The following is a 21,730-nucleotide window of genomic DNA, read 5'->3' as shown; positions in this document are numbered from 1 at the left end:
ACACAGCTGGACTCCAAAGGAGTAGAACCATCTCAAGGAGGATCACAAGGAAATGGACAGCACGTGACTTAAATATGAGTGTCTGAGCAAAGAGTCTGAATACTTGGGACCATGTGATATTTCAGTTTTTCTTTTTTAATAAATTTGCAAAAATTTCTACATTTCTGTTTTTTTTCCAGTCAAGATGGGGTGCAGAGTGTACTTTAATGAGAAAAAAAATGAACTTTTTAGAATTTACCAAATGGCTGCAATGAAACAAAGTGAAAAATTTTAAGGTGTCTGAATACTTTTTGTACCCACTCTACGTCATGACGATTGTGCGTAGCACAGGAGCTGTGCCTGCGTGATCACCACCGGGTGCTCAACTTGTGGTAGCCGAGTCCCAGCTATCATAGCCAGGAGTCTGCACCACCTCCGGTTGTTTAACCCCCTAAATGTCATGATTGATATAGATCGCAATATTTAGGATCTCCCTTCTGATCAGCGCCCCCACAAAATCATCGTCATGATGACCTCAGTGTCGGCCAGCGTCGGTGGCCTGCTTAGATCATGCCAGGAGCATGGTCTAAGAGGCTTCTGTCAGTGTAATACTGACAATTATAAATACACTGCAATGCTGGTGTATTGTAATGCATTATATCAGCGATCAGAGTAATAAAAGTAAAAGTCCCATAGAAGGACTAAAAAAATAAAAAAAAACAAAAGCTTTTTCATCATATCACCGAGCAAAAAGTGGAATAAAATGTGATCAAAAAGTCAAATATAGAAAATGGTACTGCTGAAAAAAATCATCTTGTCCCGCAGAAAACAAGCCGCCATACAGCTCCATCAGTGGAAAAATATAAAAAGCTATAGCTCTCAGAATATAGCGATGCAAAAACAAATAATTTTTTTCCTATAAAATAGTTTGTGTGAAAGCGGCAAAACAAACAAACAAAAAAAATGGTTATATGATGCGGTATTGCTGCAACCATACTGACCCGAAGAATAAAGCTGCTTTCTCAATTTTACCACATGTGGGACGTCTCCCCCCCCCCCCCCCCACAGCCCCTCAAAAAAAAAAAAATTGCATGCAGATTTTTGTTCATTTTTGGGAGGCAAAATCGAAATAGAAAGTGATCAAAAAATGTTATGTGCCCAAAAATGGTACTAAAAAAAACATCAACTCGTCTCGTAAAGAACTAGCCCTTACATGTTGGCAGAAATCTAGAAAAATTATAGCTCTCAAAATATGGCAATGCAAAAACGTGTTTTTTTTTTGTTTTTTTTTGCAAAAAGAGGCGTTTAGTCCGAAACATAAAAATAAATAAGTCTGGTATCGTTGTAAATGCACCAACCCGAAGAATAAAGTCGTCTAATCACTTATACCGCGCTAGGAACGGCATAAAAAAATAAATAAAACCAATTCTTCACCTGGTGTTGATTTGTTCATTCTGCCTTCCAAAAATTACAGCAAGGCTCAGCTCACACTTATCCTGTCCTCTGCGCTGAGCACTTACACCGGGGTGTCCGTGTAAATCTCTGAAATACGTGATTCCGAGAGAACCCCAGGCGGAAGATTCCCTATAATGTAGCAGATGGAGGCACTGTGGACGCTGTCTGACCTATGACCTTTTTAGGCGTGCATAAAAGCGAGGTCCGCCACAGTTTTGTGCACTTCTGAAAAGAAGGACACCACTGAACAGAGGCCAGACGGAGTCCAGAGTAACTCTGCTGCCTCATTATAGTGAATGGATCCCGGAGGTTTCATCTGAATCACATCACTCGGAGATTTAGATGGAAACTCTGATGTAAGTGCTCAGTGTAGAGCGCAGGATAAACGTGATCCTAAATGTTATGTAAAATGTTCCCAACAAAAGATTCAAATCAATCCACAAAAAAAGCTCCACTTACGTGCGTCATTTGTCAATGGAAATATAGGGGGTTTCCACTTTACTGGTAGCACAAAGGCTCTGGAAAAGTGCTATGGCTCCCCGCTCACCAAAAGAAATCCAGCGACTTCTGTGCTCCCAAATCCAAAAATGCCCACTCCCTTCTGAGCCCCACAGTGTGCCCAAACCAAATTTAGCATCCACATGTTTGACATATCTGTAGCAATGAGAGCCCGCTTTATTTACGAGGTGCGTGTATTGTATGCAATTTTTCATTTTCATGGCTCAAGGTTATAAAATTCTGTGAAGCAACTATAGGTTCTAGGTGCTCACCACATCTCTAGATAAGATTCTTGAGAGGTGTAGCATCCAAAATGGAGTCACTCGTTGGGAGGGGGGGGTGTGTTTCCATTGCTTAGGCACATCAGGGTCTCTGGAAACACGACATTCCAGCCAATTTTGCACTCCCGAAAGTCAAATGGCGCTCCTTCCCCTTTGAGCCCTGCCGTGTGCCCAAACGGTAGTTTTCCCCCACATATGGAGTATCGACGTACTCGGGAAGAATTGCACAACAAATTCTGGGGTCCATTTTCTCTTGTTACCTTTGTGAAAATGCAAAATTTAAGGGTAATGCAGCATTTTTGTGGGAAAAAGTAAAATTTTAATTTGTTTTCTTCAACATTGCTTTAATTCCTATTTAGCACCTGAAGGGTTAATAAACTTCTTGAATGTGGTGTTGATCACTTTGAGGGGGTGCAGTTTTTAAAATGGTGTCACTTTTGAGTATTTTCTGACATATAGGCCTTAATGGACTGTCTTTGCCCAGATTTTTCCAATTAGCAGCTCCCAGGAAACACTTTGGTGTTCACCATTTCTCCCATGTTTAGCCATCTTACCTTCGTAGGGAGGACTCCTAGGTTGGTTCCACAGAGTAGCTGCTGGAGCGAGTTGGAAGTAAAAATGTTTAATAAGCTGGACAATCACTGAATCAGTAGGCAGGGTCAAACCAGATGGATGGAACCAATCAAAAACATTAGCAAGCTATGGCGTTAAATACTCTACGGTCAAATCAACAGAGCAGTGGTCAGGATATCAGGATAAGGAGCAGTACAAACCACAAAGTGGCACACACCGGTGGAACATGGAGGATTAAATGGTGCACCATGCACTTCTATTAATCACCAAGCCACACCGTTAGGTGATGACGCCAGCCCTGCTGGTACAATGCGACGCTGCTGGACAGATGTCATGTCCATCACTCGCATTACGGCGGCAGCCAATTACATGAGGGACGATCGTGGCATCTTTGCTCCAGGCTCAGCGAGGGATTGAATAGGAGAGTAATGGTTATGACATTACTACTTCTCCAAAAATCTTGGACAATCCCTAGAGGCCAGTACAATTTTTTTTTGCAATAAACGTGTTTTTATTAAATGTCACTTACGTTCTCCAATTAAATCAATCTTTATTTGCCAAATGCTTAGCACTTAAGGTAAAAACTTAATATCCCTGTAAATGACCAAAATATCATAAAACTTAAAATATAGAACTTTAACATGAAGTACAACTTTTAAAGATCACAACTTTCTGATGATCACCAAAAGTTAATAACCCAAAGCATTCTTTTATCCTTTACTTTTTTTTTTTTTTTAATGCAAAAAAAGCAGAATATGGCTATTACTTGGTGATGCCTCATTAAGAAAAAAAATCACTACCTCAAGGCCATATGTACTTAAGAAGGAGTACGTTTCTGGTAGCGCTGGCTTCTTTGCTATGGCTGAAAGTTTATGGAAAGGTTATTGCCCATAATTAAGCAGCTTCCCCTTATACACATAACAGACAGATCTGTCTGGTGTTCACCGAGACAGAAGATATTCTACAAACAGCGCCCCAGTCTTAGTGCAATCCACACATACTCATCATCACCGTCCTGGACCGGTTATACCCTCAGTTCCTGGGAAGGCTATGCATAATTTGTTCGCCCCGCACCCACATTTACTCTCATCACTGTACCCGCAATTTATTAACCCAAAAAAAACGCACAAGTTCAAAAAGTACTTTGTCATATTCCCATAGCTTTACTGCGACCATCTCAGGGAGGTCTGAGGGAAAGCTGGAGAAGGTAGTGCATTATGTAAGGAAGCTCCTGACCAACACATCAGATGTAGATCGGGTGATACTGTTTAGCGGTCAGTTTTTGCCGGCAGGCTGGACACGTTGCGACACTTTTAAGGGCGTCTCGGAGGCACTGACTACAGAAAATGTGGCCACATTTGGTAGAAACGATGAGACGTCCACTTTGTATAATCTATGAGAGAGAGGGGAAAAACAAAAAAGTGAGAGGACTTGGAGAACGTACAAAAGAAAAGGGTACAATGAAAAAGGAAGAACAGGCAATGTGTAAGGGCTGGCCACCAAAGACGCCACCACCAATTTTCAAAAACTTTTTCTTTAATATTATAGGAGCTGTTCGGGCTCATGAGTAAATCTATGGATTCTTACACTGATCTCAGGGGAGAAAGAGACCCATAAAGTTTGTATTGACTCCTTACACAAACTCCTGCAGGAGCTGAACACTTGAAAGCGGTGGTAGTCTAAGGGCCCGGACCTCCAAAGATCAGCAGCACTTTACCGCACAAATAATACATAAAAACTTTGAATTGCAGTCTTCAAAAATTCACATTCGCTAAAATGCTGATTTTTCTTTAATTCTCTTCCGCATGGAGTCAGTGACATGGCGGCCGTTGTCAGCAATTTTTCCAAAATATAAAAGGCCATCAAAATGTTAAAAAAAATAATAATCCTTATACCTTACGTCTCTGGCCCCTCACAGTCACCTGTCTGGTCCTCACTCCTTCTTGAGTGCCTCCGCTTGCGCCGAAATCCCGGGTCCATGGCTTCCTGCCTTGATGAGGACCCTGACTGTTTCAGTGCAAGTGTGCAAAATGTCACAGCGTCATTGCGTGCATTGTGACTATGCGTGCACACGCGCAGTATCCTCCAGGGTCCAATCAAAACCGGAAGCTCAGACCTAGGAGGTGATAAGAAGATACGGCAAGGACTTGACTGGTTACTATGAGAAGTGGAGGGGCCATAAAAGGTGAGCCCAAAAGGAGGTTTTCTTTATTGCATATATATTACGGTTATTATAATCAGGGGTCGGGATAGACCCCAGAAAATAAGGGACATTAAATTTGTGGCAAATAACTTATCTGCCAATCAAATTTCTCGAGAAAATAAGATGGTGAATTTAAATTTTGCCTGATCCTTTGATCTCTTATAGGTTCCCTATAAACATATGGACATCATAGCGCGGCATCTCCACTTGGTCCCCTGTAAGCCAGAGCAGAGAGCAGCCGAGGCTCAGAGTCTCTTGCTCCGCCAAGGACCAGTACATACTTTCATTTAATCGCTCACTATCTAATACCTTACTTCCCCCTTGCTGCCTATTAAAAGGAGATTAGTATTTTCACTGTATACTGTAATACTAAAAAGTATTGGAGTCTATAGTATAAGGGGAGGAAAAAAAATAAGGAAAAAAAGGCAGGTTCCTGAAAAGGATTTAATAGAGAGAAAAAAGTTTAAGAATATGAAAAAATTAAAAACAAAGTTTTCAATTTGCTATAATAAGTGATGGGGAAATCAGTAAATGCAGTATAAAATATATATATATATATATATATATATATATACACACATACAGTACAGACCAAAAGTTTGGACACATCTTCGCATTTAAAGATTTTTCTGTATTTTCATGACTATGAAAATTGTACATTCACACTGAAGGCATCAAAACTATGAATTACCACATGTGGAATTATATGCTTAACAAAAAAGTGTGAAACAACTGAAAATATGTCTTATATTCTAGGTTCTTCAAAGTAGCCACCTTTTGCTTTGATGACTGCTTTGCACACTCTTGGCATTTTCTTGATGAGCTTCAAGAGGTAGTCACCGGAAATGGTTTTCACTTCACAGGTGTGCCCTGTCAGGTTTAATAAGTGGGATTTCTTGCCTTATAAATGGGGTTGGGACCATCAGTTGTGTTGTGCAGAAGTCTGGTGGATACACAGCTGATAGTCCTACTGAATAGACTGTCAGAATTTGTATTATGGCAAGAAAAAAGCAGCTAAGTAAAGAAAAACGAGTGGCCATCATTACTTTAAGAAATGAAGGTCAGTCAGTCCGAAAAATTGGGAAAACTTTGAAAGTGTCCCCAAGTGCAGTTGCAAAAACCATCAAGCGCTACAAAGAAACTGGCTCACATGAGGACCAAGGAGGAAGACCTAGAGTCACCTCTGCTTCTGAGGATAAGTTTATCCGAGTCACCAACCTCAGAAATCGCAGGTTAACAGCAGCTCAGATTAGAGACCAGGTCAATGCCACACAGAGTTCTAGCAGCAGACACATCTCTTCAACAACTGTTAAGAGGAGACTTTGTGCAGCAGGCCTTCATGGTAATATAGCTGCTAGGAAACCACTGCTAAGGACAGGCAACAAGCAGAAGAGACTTGTTTGGGCTAAAGAACACAAGGAATGGACATTAGACCAGTGGAAATCTGTGCTTTGGTCTGATGAGTCCAAATTTGAGATCTTTGGTTCCAACCACCGTGTCTTTGTGCGACGCAGAAAAGGTGAACGGATGGACTCTACATGCCTGGTTCCCACCGTGAAGCATGGAGGAGGAGGTGTGATGGTGTTGGGGTGCTTTGTTGGTGACACTGTTGGGGATTTATTCAAAATTGAAGGCATACTGAACCAGCATGGCTACCACAGCATCTTGCAGCGGCATGCTATTCCATCCGGTTTGCGTTTAGTTGGACCATCATTTATTTTTCAACAGGACAATGACCCCAAACACACCTCCAGGCTGTGTAAGGGCTATTTGACAAAGAGGGAGAGTGATGGGGTGCTACGCCAGATTACCTGGCCTCCACAGTCACCAGACCTGAACCCAATTGAGATGGTTTGGGGTGAGCTGGACCGCAGAGTTAAGGCAAAAGGGCCAACAAGTGCTAAGCATCTCTGGGAACTCCTTCAAGATTGTTGAAAGACCATTTCCGGTGACTACCTCTTGAAGCTCATCAAAACAATGCCAAGAGTGTTCAAAGCAGTCATCAAAGCAAAAGGTGGCTACTTTGAAGAACCTAGAATATAAGACATATTTTCAGTTGTTTCACACTTTTTTGTTAAGTGTATAATTCCACATGTGTTAATTCATAGTTTTGATGCCTTCAGTGTGAATGTACAATTTTCATAGTCATGAAAATACAGAAAAATCTTTAAATGAGAAGGTGTGTCCAAACTTTAGGTCTGTACTGTATGTATTATATATATATATATATATATATATATATATATATATATATATATATATATATATATATATAAACCTTCAGCAATTGAAAACCCATTACACTTGTATTCCTCCTTAGTGTATGTTCACACATGAAAAATTATAATTATTTGCCAGGAATTTTTCCTGATACCCATGACAGCACCTGAGAGAGTAGGATCCGCCCCTATCACTGAACAGGAAGCCAAGAGCACAAAATAAAAAGGAAACTCCCACTTCCTCCTTCAATGTGGTTTCCAAGAAGTCAATTAGAAGTCACCCAATTGTAATAATTATTCTTATTATTTATACATTCATTCAAGCTCATTCTTCATTGTGAGAAGAGAAGATTGAGAATCACCACTAACCGTAAGCCACAGGGAGGGAATAAATAGGGGTGTTGTCATGGGTTTCAGGAAAATCAAATTACTGGTAAGTAATCATTTTTCCCCTCACCCATGACAGCACCTGAGAGACGATGACCAATTAATCCTCTGATAGGGAGGGAGCACTACTGTAGGATCTTACACCTAGAGAAAGATCCCCAGAATATCCTAGTTCTAGTTTGTGAAAGTTTAGGATATCATTCCATCAAGTTAATGTCTCTATTGATTTGGAGCTTCAACAAAAAAGCACCAACAAAAGTAAAAAATGAATTATTTTACTGGTTAGAACAACTTTTTTTCTTTCCAAATAAGGTCTATATTTGTAGACTTCACTTATTTGCAGGGTTGTGGAGTCAGTAAGCCAAACCACAGACTCAGACTCCTCAATTTCCCTGACTTCTGACTCCACAGACCTGCTTATATGTATGGTAGGTTATCTTCCTCGGATTTAATTAGATATTTGGTACTTGTTAAATCACCTAACAACCAGGGCTGTGGAGTCGGTTTGCCAAACCACCAACTCCACAGCCTCACCACTGAGCGTGTACATAAAGTGTAGCACAGATTCATCTCAACTAAGAGATCCTTAGATCCGGAACAGAACAGACATTTATAGGACATTTCATAACTTTCCTAAATTCTTATGAAAACAGTGACAGCACATCCTACATTGTATTACCCAATTTATTATATATTTTAGGAGTCGATCTATTTTATACAGACTCCACCAAAATGGACACAGACTCCACAGCCCTGCCAACAACTGAAATATATAGGAACTGGTACTAAGACTTGTTAATGGAAACAGAAGTCAAGTGACTGAAAGGACCTGGTAACCTTAACAAGGCCTTGACTAGGTTTCCTAGTGGCCAATGGTTGCAACAACTGCACCTGCTGAAAATATTACATAACCTCAAACCAGATATAGTTGACATTTTCCATTGATGTAAGCCACCCCCCTCCTAATAAGACCATGATCTGGACTGTAAGTAACCCTTCTAGTGTCAATGATCACCTAATGGTTCAAAATAGCTAGCCAACTCTACGCTATCAAGTGTAGATTGCGCATCCCAGAAAGTCAAAGGGGTTCCAGAAACCAGAAGAAATATTTAGTATTTTATTACAATCCGACTTCACCAATCTTTTTTTTTGGTGTGTCCCTTAAGATGTAACGTCAAGTCCTCCTCACAAATTTATTTAAGTCGAAATGGACAACTGTGGTTCGAGATTTCCAACTTGGAGAATTTCTGGTTACCGCATCCTAGCCAAGTACCAAGAGCTGATAAAACTAGAAAAGGCAAAAAAACAAAAAAAAGCGAGGGTCTAAGCTATTCAATATAAAGAAGAGCCACGATCAAACATTCATTTAGGGATGAGAGAATTTATCCTATCTATAATATAATCATAGATGCGTCCCTCTGTCTGAAGCCTTTATAGACTGCGAAAGTGCGACACACCGGCGCAGTCTGGCCCCAGATAGAAGAACGCATGGAGCCGTTACAGGTAAGAGGAGTGTATGGCGCCAGGGATTGCGGTATGTGTAGACACTGAACGCAATCTACGGCGCCATATTTACCTGACCGGGAGGAGTGTTGCCGCGGCGCCTCTGTTCGGTCCGGAGGCCGGGGGAGGAGTGAGGCGTCGGAATCGGCGCATGCGCACAGCGCGGTATGGACACACGCGTACTCCTGCACCACACTCCTCCCCCGGCAGAACGGGACGCAGCGCTGGAGCACAGGGAAGAAAGGCGAGTATAAGTGTCTATTTTTTTGTATGTGCAGTGTGATAGGGATGAGGGATACTATGCATATCAGGATAGGGATGAGGGGGTACCATGCATACCAGGATGAGGGATGAGGGGGGCCATACATACATACCAGGATGAGGGATGGGGTACCATGCATACCAGGATAGGGATGAGGGGTGCCATACATACCAGGATTAGGGATGAGGGGTGCCATACATACCAGGATTGGGGATGAGGGGGTACCATGCATACCAGGATTGGGGATGAGGGGGTACCATGCATACCAGGATTGGGGATGAGGGGGTACCATGCATACCAGGATAGGGATGAGGGATGGGGTACCATGCATACAGGATGATGAGGGAGCCATGCATACCAGGATTGGGGGATGAGGAGTGCCATGCATACCAGGATGGGGGTGAGGGGCCCATGCATACCAGGATGGGGGTGAGGGGCCCATGCATACCAGGATATGGTTTGGCACCACACTCCTCCCCCAGCAGAATGGGACGCAGCGCTGGAGCACAGGGAAGAAAGGCGAGTATAAGTGTTTATTTTTTTTTGTATGTGCAGTGTGATAGGGATGAGGGGTACCATGCATACCAGGATAGGATGGGGGCAGCGCACATAACAGGATAAGGGCAGCGCACATAACAGGATAAGGGCAGCGCACATAACAGGATAAGGGCAGCGCACATAACAGGATAAGGGCAGCGCACATAACAGGATAAGGGCAGCGCACATAACAGGATAAGGGCAGCGCACATAACAGGATAAGGGCAGCGCACATAACAGGATAAGGGCAGCGCACATAACAGGATGGGGGCAGCGCACATAACAGGATAAGGGCAGCGCACATAACAGGATAAGGGCAGCGCACATAACAGGATAAGGGCAGCGCACATAACAGGATAAGGGCAGCGCACATAACAGGATAAGGGCAGCGCACATAACAGGATGGGGGCAGCGCACATAACAGGATGGAAGACCATATACCAATAAAAATGCTCGCCACCCGGGCATAGAAAGGGTTCAATAGCTATTTCTCTATAACGGCATCTATTCCGCAACTTAAAATCAATGCTAACAATCCAATACAACCATGAAGATTGTTAGTTGAAAACAGTTAAATGCAAAATAAATTTGTTTTCGAGCAAAGAGACTCAGAAAACCCAAGTGATAACCATCACCTCTGATATAACACTTTTTTCCCCATGAGGAAGTGACTTAGAAAGAGATTTAGACCTCTTATGGTATTGGTCAAAGCTCAGATGGTCTTAAACGAAGGTATTAGAACCTCGACACCTCAACAATGTCCCTTATGGACATATTATCCTGTTTTTGTCAGAACAGTCTTGCCTCAGTACGAAGGCATGCGTCTAGACTAGCGAAGATGTTCTTCCTTCGCCACAGGAGTCTGACAGGTAAGTGGACATTTTAACTCATCCATCGATTCCTCCCTTTATAGGTTTCTTGCATAGTTGCCGATTTATCGTTCCAAAATCGCACTGATTGGATATTTAACCAACTCACCACTTAGTTCAATCTACCTGTTTTATGACTTCAATCCCGAAATACTTATTAGTTATAATGGTTCCACCGATTTAATTTCCAATTCGTTCATTTTTCGACTTCAACCAGGAGGATACACTTGGAATATTTTCACCAGATCCGATATAAACATGTCTGTCATGCAACTTCAATTACAAGGATAGACTGGGATATTGATGGTTTATCAGCCCCATCCATTAGGAGGACAGACCGGTATAGTGGCACCTGACCTGGCACAATCAAGTTCATCTTACCACTCCATACCAAGAGGATAGTTTGGGCAATTGAGAGTTTAAAATCACTTAGTGTTCACTAGGCCATTTTGTGACTCCAACTAGGAGCCTTAACTGGACCTCCGGTGGTTTTATTCAGCTTAGGGCAGCCATGTCCATTTTATACCTCCAACTAGGAGGGTAAACTGAAATGTAAATGTTTATCAAGTTAAATGCTTAGCAGTCCATCTGATGACTCCCGTCTGGAAGAATCAACTGGACTTACACTGGTTTTGTTCAGCTTAGCCATGCCTAAGCTACAAATCCCACTTGAAGGATAACCTAATACCTAAAGGATTACCCAAATTAAAGTCCAAATTCTGACTCCAGACCCCAAAGATTAACATGGGCACAACCATGACCAATTCCAACTAGAAGGATAACTGGGACGTAGATATTTTGCCAAGCTAAAAGTCTTGCAATGACTTCATTCTGATTAGTCGAACACCTTAAACTCCCTTCCAAGAGGATAAACTGAACATATAGGTGCATCTCACTAAATTAGAATATCATCAAAAAGTTAATTTATTTCCGTTCTTCAATACAAAAAGTGAAACTCCTATATTATATAGAGTCATTACAAACAGTGATCTATTTCAAGTGTTTATTTCTGTTAATGTTGATGACTATGGTTTATAGCCAATGAAAACACAAAAGTCATTATCTCAGGAAATTAGAGTAATTAACAAAAAAAACACTTGCAAAGGCTTCCTAGGCGTTTAAAAAGGTCCCTTAGTCTGTTTCAGTAGGCTCCACAATGGGGGGGGGGGGAGACTGCTGACTTGACAGATGTCCAGAAGACAATCATTGACGCACTCCACAAGGAGGGCAAGCCACAAAAGGTCATTGCCAAAGAAGCTGGCTGTTCACTGAGTGCTGTATCCAAGCATATTAATGGAAAGTTGAGTGGAAGGAAAAAAGTGTGGTAGAAAAAGGTGCACAAGGAACTGGGATAACCACAGCCTTGAAAGGATTGTTAAGAAAAGGCCATTCAAAAATGAGGGGGAGATTCACAAGGAGTGGACTGCTGCTGGAGTCATTGCTTCAAGATCCACCACACACAGATGTATCCAGGACATGGGCTACAAGTGTCGCATTCCTTGTGTCAAGCCCCTCATGACCAATAGACAACGCCAGAGGCGTCTTACCTGGGCCAAGGAGTCTGGAGGAAGAGTGGAGAGGCCACAATCCAAGCTGCTTGAGGTCTAGTGTGAAGTTTCCACAATCAGTGATGGTTTGGGGAGCCATGTCATCTGCTGGTGTAGGTCCACTGTGTTTTAACAAAACCAAAGTCAGCGCAGCCGTCTACCAGGAAATTTTAGAGCACTTCGTGCTTCCCTCTGCCGACAAGCTTTTTGGAGATGGAAATGTCATTCTCCAGCAGGACTTGGCCCCTGTCCACACTGCCAAAAGTACCAATACCTGGTTTACACAACAGTATCACTGTGCTTGATTGGCCAGCAAAATGGCCTGACCTTAAAAGGGGTTGTATACTACTTTATATTACCCCCCCCCCTCCAATGTATCCCCCCGGGGCCCTAAGACTCTTTGTAAATACCTTCTGCTGCTGATAATGCCTGTGAGCGGCGCTATCACTAGCCGCTCACAGGCATCACGTGACCCCGGGCTGCAGCCGGCTCTGACATTTGCTGATGTCACAAGTGCTGGCAGCAGTCGGGGGTCTGTGTCTTCTGCGTTCCACGGTGGCTGCTGGGTTGTGGGCGGGGTTATTCCCCTGCGTCACACCCGGCATCCACCACGCACTCTGTCTCTCCCCATTCATTGGGAAAGCGCACGGTGGATGCCGGGTGTGACACGGGGGGTAACCATGCCCACAACCCAGCAGCCACCGCGGGGACCCCAGCGCTGAGTCATGCCTCACTTGTCGTGACGTCGGCGCTGGGGGTCACGTAATGCCTGTGAGCGGCCACCAATAGCGCCACTCACAGGCATTATCTGCAACGTAAGGTATTTACAAAAAGGCTTAGGGGCCCCTGGGGGATACATTAGGGGGGTAATATAAAGTAGTGTACAAATTCTTTAACCCCATTCTCTATGGGGTATTGTCAAGAGGAAGATGAGAGACACCAGACCCAACAATGCAGACGAGCTGAAGGCTGCTATCAAAGCCACCTGGGCTTCCATAACACCTCAGCAGTGCCACAGGCTGATCGCCTCCATGCCACATTGCCGCATTGATGCAGTAATTGATGCAAAAGGAGCCCCGACCAAGTATTGAGGGCATTTACTGAACATACATTTCAGTAGCCCAACATTTCCGATTTTAAAAACATTTTTCAAACTGATGTTATAAAGTATTCTAATTTACTGAGATAATGACTTTTGTGTTGTCATTGGCTGTAAGCCATAATCATCAACATTAACAGAAATAAACACTTGAAATAGATCCCTCTGTGTGTAATGACTCTATATAATTATAGGAGTTTCACTTTTTGTATTGAAGAACTGAAATAAATTAACTTTTTGATGATATTCTAATTTTGTGAGAAGCACCTGGAGATGTTAAATGCAGACCAGTTCAATATGCCATTCAAGAATGAGCGATTGACTGGAAATTGACTCTCAGGACCCTCAGGACTGTATTTTATTAAGGCCCCCGATTAATAGCATCACCACAGACCGACGGCATCATCCAGAAGCCATCTTTACCGATATGAGCAGTATTGCTAGTAAAGGGTAGTGAAGCTTTGAGACAATTGTGAAAACAGACCTACAAGCCCCAAGCTGACTGGCTAACCGGGCAAAAGTCACAGCCCCCAAAGTTGTACATAGCACTGAATGTCATACTCCCCTGAAGGCCACATCAAGTCACGCCGTGAGGCAGATGAACAGATGCAGCCGAAGAAAACCCTGGACTTGAGGTGGTAGGCCATTCAACAACTATGAAGCAACTGGAAAACCTTCAGGCAGCCCAAACACCAGGCATGAGGTGGAATGGCAAACCAGAGGCCAGACGCGAGGCAGCCGGGCCAAAGCACAAGACACGAGGCCAGACGCGAGGCAGCCGGGCCAAAGCACAAGACATGAGGCCAGACGCGAGGCAGCCGGGCCAAAGCACAAGACGCGAGGCAGCCGGGCCAAAGCACAAGACGCGAGGCAGCCGGGCCAAAGCACAAGACGCGAGGCAGCCGGGCCAAAGCACAAGACGCGAGGCAGCCGGGCCAAAGCACAAGACGCGAGGCAGCCGGGCCAAAGCACAAGACGCGAAGCAGCCGGGCCAAAGCACAAGACGCGAGGCAGCCGGGCCAAAGCACAAGACGCGAAGCAGCCGGGCCAAAGCACAAGACAAGAGGCCAGACGCGAGGCAGCCGGGCCAAAGCACAAGACAAGAGGCCAGACGCGAGGCAGCCGGGCCAAAGCACAAGACACGAGGCCAGACGCGAGGGAGCCGGGCCAAAGCACAAGACACGAGGCCAGACGCGAGGCAGCCGGGCCAAAGCACAAGACACGAGGCCAGACGCGAGGCAGCCGGGCCAAAGCACAAGACACGAGGCCAGACGCGAGGCAGCCGGGCCAAAGCACAAGACACGAGGCCAGACGCGAGGCAGCCGGGCCAAAGCACAAGACACGAGGCCAGACACGAGGCAGCCGGGCCAAAGCACAAGACACGAGGCCAGACGCGAGGCAGCCGGGCCAAAGCACAAGACACGAGGCCAGACGCGAGGCAGCCGGGCCAAAGCACAAGACACGAGGCCAGACACGAGGCAGCCGGCCCAACGCACAAGGCCGCCGGCCCAACATATAAGCCACAAGGCCAGACATGAGGCAGGTACTAAGGCATTAAATGTAGATTCTCCCAAACTGATGTTAGCATTTTATCACCCAACTGGGCCCCTGTACCCACTGCCATTATTACTAGAGGTTGCTATAGAACATGCCATAGTGTTCCATGATTCACAGCTGCTCCAGCAGTGTGCTCAAGGCTCCTACATCCAGAGGACAGGAGACCATATTGCCTTTTTATTTTGTGCTCTTGGCTTCCTGTCCAGTGACGGGGCGGATCCCACTTTCTCAGGTGCTGTCAAGGGTGAGGGGAAAAATCTGTTTCGCATTTTCAAGAGTATCTGCAACAGAATGTGCTGCAGATCTGCAAATGGATTGGTTTGATTCAATAAGGTTAATTTGGGTACGGCTGGCTGATACGGTTCTCAAGATGTATTAATTAATGGAAGGCGGCATCCACCTGGATTACGGAGCAGACATGCGTCAAAATCTGCAGAAAGATTACTTTATGCAAACATAAGCCTACATCGCAACGCTACCAACACCATCAGTCGAGTGGGTTACAGAGGTGCATCACGGGAAGGAAGAGTCACTAATAATTACAGGCACACCGAATACATCAGATTTGAGTAAGACAATGCTTTAAATAGCAGAACGCACCTCTGAGTAGCCATCCATGCAAATTGGACAAGTCACGCTCCCAGACAATCTGTAGAGACAAGGAACAAACAAGTCACTAAACTGGATGAAAATATATATGTCACAAGGTACGAGATAGATGGCAAGTAAAAACCTTCCCACAACTAGTACTCCATACTAAAGACTGGTTGCCTTCTTGAGGATGTTGGACTGGTGGGCCTCCGACACCCGTCACCCCCAGCGATCATCTGTTTGAAGGCGTAGAGATCCAGAACAGCACAGTGTACTTGGCGTACTGCAGCTCAGCTCCCATTTGCTTCAATAGGTGACAAGCTCCAGTAGCAGAGAATAGCCAATAAGCACGGTGTCTGGTTGGTGGGGCGCTACCAGCCATCAAAACTCTGCCGACCTGATATTAAAGAAGTTATCCACTACTTTTTCATTGATGCCTTATCCATAGGATAGGGCATCAATGTTCGATCGGCCGGGGTCCCATACCCGGCATCCCGCCGATCAGTTGTTATTGGTGCCGGCGGTGGCCGGACGTCCAGCTGTAGTGGCCACCATGGGGTGCTACACATCTGCCTCCTATTCAATTCAATGCGAGGCGGATGTGTAGTACTCCATGGCAGCCACTACAGCTAGACAGCCAAACACTGCAAGTAAGCACTTCTAGGCGGCGGCCACCGCAGGCAGCAGCTATGGCAGCTGAACGGCGGGGGTGCCGGGTGCAGGACCTCGGCCGATCAAATATTGATGCCCTATCCTATGGATAAGGCATCAATGAAAAAGTAGTGGATAACTTCTTTAATATCAGGTTGGCAGAGTTTTGATGGCTGGTAGCCCCCCACCAACCAGACACCGTGCTTACTGGCTATTCTCTTTGGTGCAGGCCGTGTGTTGCCGGCATGCAGGGGTTGTCTGCCTGAGACAACTGGTCATTTATCCTATTAGACGCTTAAAAAAGATAAAAATCAAGTACACAGGCAGCCGTCTTACTCCGGCAGTCACAGAGAATGAATGGATCAGTGGGGGAACATGCACCATTCAAACGATGGTGCCCAGGATCTGGGAATCGGTGGTGGTCTAAGTGGTCAGAGCCCCTCCAATCCAGAAGTTGGCAACCTTCCTGTGGATAAGTAATAACGTCTTGTGACCAGATTACCCCTTTCAAAGAACGACCAGGCAGAATTGTGAATGCAGCTCTAGAGTGTAATACAGAACAAAACTCTAAGTTTTACAAAGTTTTTGCATTTTATCAATTCATTAGTTAAACTTTAGTGCATTTTTTTTTTTTTTTTTACTGGCTGGATAGGAGATGTTATACTTCTCCGGTGGGACATTGCGCCATATACAGCATCAATGACATGATATCAGCAGATTATACCTTGAGCTGGTATGGTTTGTAGATTGGGGATTGCTGGATCTTGTGCTCGCCAATATATCATTGTCTCTTGTATCCTCATCATCGCTGCTTAATATACAGCTGGTTGTCTGGTTGGTGGTGCGGCCGGCATTCCTCCTCCGACGACTTGGGTGCTCTGGAATACAGAAATCTCATATTAGAATGATGGTATTCTTCTTTTGTTGAAAAGAAAATCCAAATCCTTAGACGCTGCTGACAATAGCATCTAAGAAACCTGACAAGCAGGGAAGGGTCCCGTCTGTCAGCCCATCAGTGCCTAGGAAGACCACCAAATATAACATAGGCTTGAATAAGTTAAAAGGGGTTTTTCCCATGAACAAAGTTAATTTTAAAGTTGATTTTAATCAATACATCTAGGAATAATAACAATTTTCACAATAGGAAGGGTTTAAAAAAAAAAAAAAATGTTCCTGTGCTGAGATAATCTTATGAATGTCCCCCTGCTGTGTACTGTGTAATGGCTGAGTCTGACCGTACAGGAACATGGTCTGATCATACCACAGCTCCTGGGCAGGGGAGGAAGCAAAAGGAACATTTTTTTTTTTTTAAACCCATCCAATTGTAAAAATTGCTGTTATTCAAAGATGTATGGATTAAAATCAACTTTAAATTTAACTTTGTTTGCGGGATAACCCTTTAAGGACTAACCAAATTTAGCTTTTTTTGGGCTTCCGCTTTTTCCAAGAGCCATAACTTTTTCATTTTCTGTTCACACAAGTCTTATATTTATTGCAGGACGAGTTGTACCTTTGAATGACACCATCCATTTTACCATGCGATATACTGGGGGGGGGGATCTAAAAATTCCCAGTGCTTTAAAACTGTGAAAAAAAAAAACCTCGAAATTCCACAATTATTTTTTGGGGTTTTGATTTTATGATGCTCATTATTGCTATAAAAATAACCAGTAAATATGAGCCAGAGATTGACAACAGCATGTAATAGGTTGACAGCAGTGAGCAGAACTCAGTTCCACCCGTGAATGTTGGAGGCAGATGATAGCTGAAAAACACAGCCATCATCTGCTGGGAATATGGCAGGCTCAGCTCTTGAGCCTGATCAATAAACCCGCTCCCGACGATCAACGTACATGTACTGCACTCGTTGTAAAGGGGGTTAAAGCAGATTAGACCCGAAAATCACAGCAGTTAGCAATCAAAAAGGGTGCACTTATTTTTTTTTTTCTCTTTCTCATGAGTGACACAAATTATGCAATTTTTCCTATTAATCTAATATGTGGAACAGGAAATCATCTCACCTGCAACAATCTGCTCACATGTTCGGAAGATAAATGTAAAAAGAAAAAAAAAAAATAGTTACACAAGTCATAAATACGATCTTATTTTCAATATAATTAATAGACATCTTCAGATCAAAGGACTGTCAGTACAGCTGCCGGAGAAGAAGCCACCGCAGAACCCCTGCAGCCGAGCCCTCACCATGGGGGGGGGGGATGTGTAATGGAACGGGGACAGGCCTGTCGGCACTGTCTGAATCACACTGACCTATTCCAAACCAACAGCGGCCTAAGGAAGGCCTTACATGACTATATGGCAGTCTATAGTCTGTATTACAGCCACAATTTCCATCTTGACTTCAGGCTCTGAGACCTGAAATAAAACCCTTATACAATATATGGACAAATGTATTGGGAAACACTTCTTAATCAATGAATTCCAGTTTCTCATTCGGGACTGCTCACCCCTGGTGTATAACATCCGTCCCCTCGCACTCACCCAGGTGTATAACATACGACCCCACTTCACTCCTCTCTCCCTCCCCCCTGGTGTACAACACCCAGCCCCTTGCCCCCTATACACCCAATACTATGGGGGTGTTTCCAGTACAGGAAAATTCTAATGCTTCAGCATACAAGATGTTGTGGACAATTAAGGAGGCCCCTTTTTTTCTGTTCCCCATGACTGTGCCCAGTGCACAAGGTCCATAAGGATATGGTTCGGGGAGATTGGTGGGAAGAACATGACCGGCCACACAGAGCCCGGACTGAGTTTGGTGGGAAGAACATGACCGGCCACACAGAGCCCGGACTGAGTTTGGTGGGAAGAACATGACCGGCCACACAGAGCCCGGACTGAGTTTGGTGGGAAGAACATGACCGGCCACACAAAGCCCGGACTGAGTTTGGTGGGAAGAACATGACCGGCCACACAGAGCCCGGACTGAGTTTGGTGGGAAGAACATGACCGGCCACACAGAGCCCGGACAGAGTTTGGTGGGAAGAACATGACCGGCCACACAGAGCCCGGACAGAGTTTGGTGGGAAGAACATGACCGGCCACACAAAGCCCAGACAGAGTTTGGTGGGAAGAACATGACCGGCCACACAGAGCCCGGACAGAGTTTGGTGGGAAGAACATGACCGGCCACACAGAGCCCGGACCTCAGCCCCATCCAACACCTTTAGAATGAATAGATTGTGAGCCCGGAGTCTCCCCAACATCAGGGTCTGACTTCACAAATGCTCTTCTGGATGAAGGGGCCAAAAAATTCCCACAAACATCTCAAAAATCTTGTAGAAAACCTGAATAAGACTCCGGGTCACGAACCCTATGATAAAGACGAGACTTAACAATGAAGAACTAGCCTATAAAGCATATTTGTGAGTAAGTGAGCACTTACAACCACCGAGTCATTGAGCGTTTGGTCGACATTGTGCGTTAGGTCCACAACCACTGGTTCAAATGATGATTCACACGTTAGGTCAACGACTTCTTCTCCTGTCCGAAGAGATAAATAACCTTGTGTAAAGCCAAATAACCGCAGTTATCACAACTCAAAACTTTGTGGCAAAGTCTATAAAATATTCTCTGTTGAGCTATTTGATGAGAGGTTGCCATGCACTAGAGATTTTGGATTGCAGGAAGGACTATGTAGAGCATTTTCTGCTATGTCAGTCAAGTTAAAAAAGACAAAACAAAAACCTTTTACAAACCAATCACAAAAAAAAACAACAACCTAAGCCGTTCAGAAAATGACCTTCTGGAATAACTAATGCATGCCAGGCAGTAGACTGGTTTCTAAGGACAGGTACACTGCAACTGCTTCCCCATTACCAAAGTCTATAGCTGAAGCCTCAGGATTTTTCTCCTCTACTTTTTCTGCCATTTTAAAGGGGCTACTCGGGACTTTTTTTTCCTATGAGGCTAAGAACTTACTGGCAAGTAGTTGCTAACTACCTGCCTGTTCTGCCCCGCAATGATCTCTCCCGGCTCAGGTGGAGATTCTCCTGCTTCCTTTGACCTCACGTCAACAGAGCAGCTCTTCCTCTTCTGGGCTGCTCTGTCGACAGGCGCCACTGCTAACGTCATGCTGACTGACAGCCAGCTCTCTGCTGCCTAACTGTGGGGAGCCAGCTGTCAATCAGCTGGAGATTGGCAGTCATGCCCCGATGAAAGTGCAGAGCAGAAGAGAAGGAACTGCTCTGTCAACATGACTTGACCATAAACAGCAGAATTCACAGGCAGCTCCTTCTCTTCTACTCCCCTCAGTTAAGCAGCGGGGATCCGGCTGTCAGACAGCAGGACGTTAGCAGTGACACTTGTCAACAAAGCAGCCCAGAATAAGAAGAGCTGCTTTGTTGACGTGAGGTCAAAAGAAGCAGGAGAATTCCCCGGCAGGAGCGGTCCTTGACTGTTCAGAGTCAGGAGAGATCGTTGCAGGGCAGAACAGGCAGGTAGATGGCAACTACCTGCCAGTAAGTTCTTAGCCCCATTGGGGGGAAAGTAAAGAAAAACAAAGTCCCGGACATACCCTCTAATCAGATTTTCTACTAAATCTACATTGGGCCTTAATACAAAGGTTACACTTTTCTTGCCTGAAAAACACATTTACTTAAGTTTTCTGGGGCCAACACAGCAACTTGAGCATTATAACCAGATCAGACAATGATGAAATGTGAAGAAAACATAAGAAACGTAAGATTTGTAAGCTGGATGTACCGCTTTCCTCTACTTCGATGGGTTCGGTCACTGTTGCCATTGCGCTGGTCGTACTTGCGCCTCTCCTTCTCTGCGACAATCGTGACTTACCCACCGCTGATGCTTTACGCTTTCTCTGACCCTAAAAAAAAACACAACAGGGAAGGGTGGGGGGACAGACAGTGTAAAGCAAAATGAAAAAGCTGAAGCAAAGAATTTCCCCCAATAACATCCCAAGTCCTCATTTTGCCCATTTACTAAGAACATGGGAAGAACACAAACTGTCTGAAGTTTCAGATAACCTCTAGGACAACCTTTTCCTATAATTGCAAAAAGTTCCATGCCATGGTGGAGAGCAGCAAAGTAAAGAGTGACTCCCCCCTGTGGCACAGATGGCTATTCGATAAATTAAGTGGTCAGCCTTTCATTTGAATGGGTGGAAAATAATACCACATTTCATCCTTGTTATAAACACAAGGGAAAAGCCTCATCAAATATGAGACCTGGGGAGCACAAAGAAGGAAACTTCACGAGCACATGTGATAATTACATATGAGCTTAGCTGTTACTATAGTCGAGGGTTCCCGACGAGAACTAAATCTATATGTAGGGTTACACCATATATTTCACTAGGACACTCACTATAATACTTACAGAGCTCATGGTGGTCTTCAAAAACAAGTTAGACACAAAAGAGTGATAAAGACACCATAAAGAGTGCAGAAAGGATAGGACTCAGCTCGTCAGAGTGCAGCACTTCTCAGAGAGGGACAACGACAGAGAAAAGTCCAAGATCTTATGGGAATGATCTACAACAC

The 21,730-nt window shown here is 44.5% G+C and overlaps 1 protein-coding gene across 1 annotated transcript in view; it reads right to left on the bottom strand.

Moving 5' to 3' along the window:
- Positions 1 to 3,926: 3,926 nt before the first annotated feature.
- The window catches only part of RNF4 (ring finger protein 4), a 30,262-nt gene continuing 12,458 nt past the window's right edge, over positions 3,927 to 21,730 (bottom strand). Inside the window, exons 3-8 of the mRNA XM_073648621.1 lie at positions 21,567 to 21,730; positions 20,934 to 21,054; positions 19,611 to 19,712; positions 16,936 to 17,089; positions 15,570 to 15,618; positions 3,927 to 4,179 (exon numbers count right to left, since the gene is read on the bottom strand). Of these exons, the coding sequence (XP_073504722.1) occupies positions 4,030 to 4,179; positions 15,570 to 15,618; positions 16,936 to 17,089; positions 19,611 to 19,712; positions 20,934 to 21,054; positions 21,567 to 21,575 (585 nt within the window). The 5' untranslated portion in view covers positions 21,576 to 21,730 and the 3' untranslated portion in view covers positions 3,927 to 4,029. The remainder of the gene's footprint in view (positions 4,180 to 15,569; positions 15,619 to 16,935; positions 17,090 to 19,610; positions 19,713 to 20,933; positions 21,055 to 21,566) is intronic.

Source organism: Phyllobates terribilis, unplaced genomic scaffold, assembly GCF_046119375.1.
Source record: "Phyllobates terribilis strain yellow unplaced genomic scaffold, ASM4611937v1 Scaffold_1__5_contigs__length_1240528914, whole genome shotgun sequence".
Classification (NCBI taxonomy): Eukaryota; Metazoa; Chordata; class Amphibia; order Anura; family Dendrobatidae; genus Phyllobates; species Phyllobates terribilis.
The sequence above is the reverse complement of the archived record's forward strand: the minus strand, read 5'-3'. Positions and strand labels throughout refer to the sequence as shown.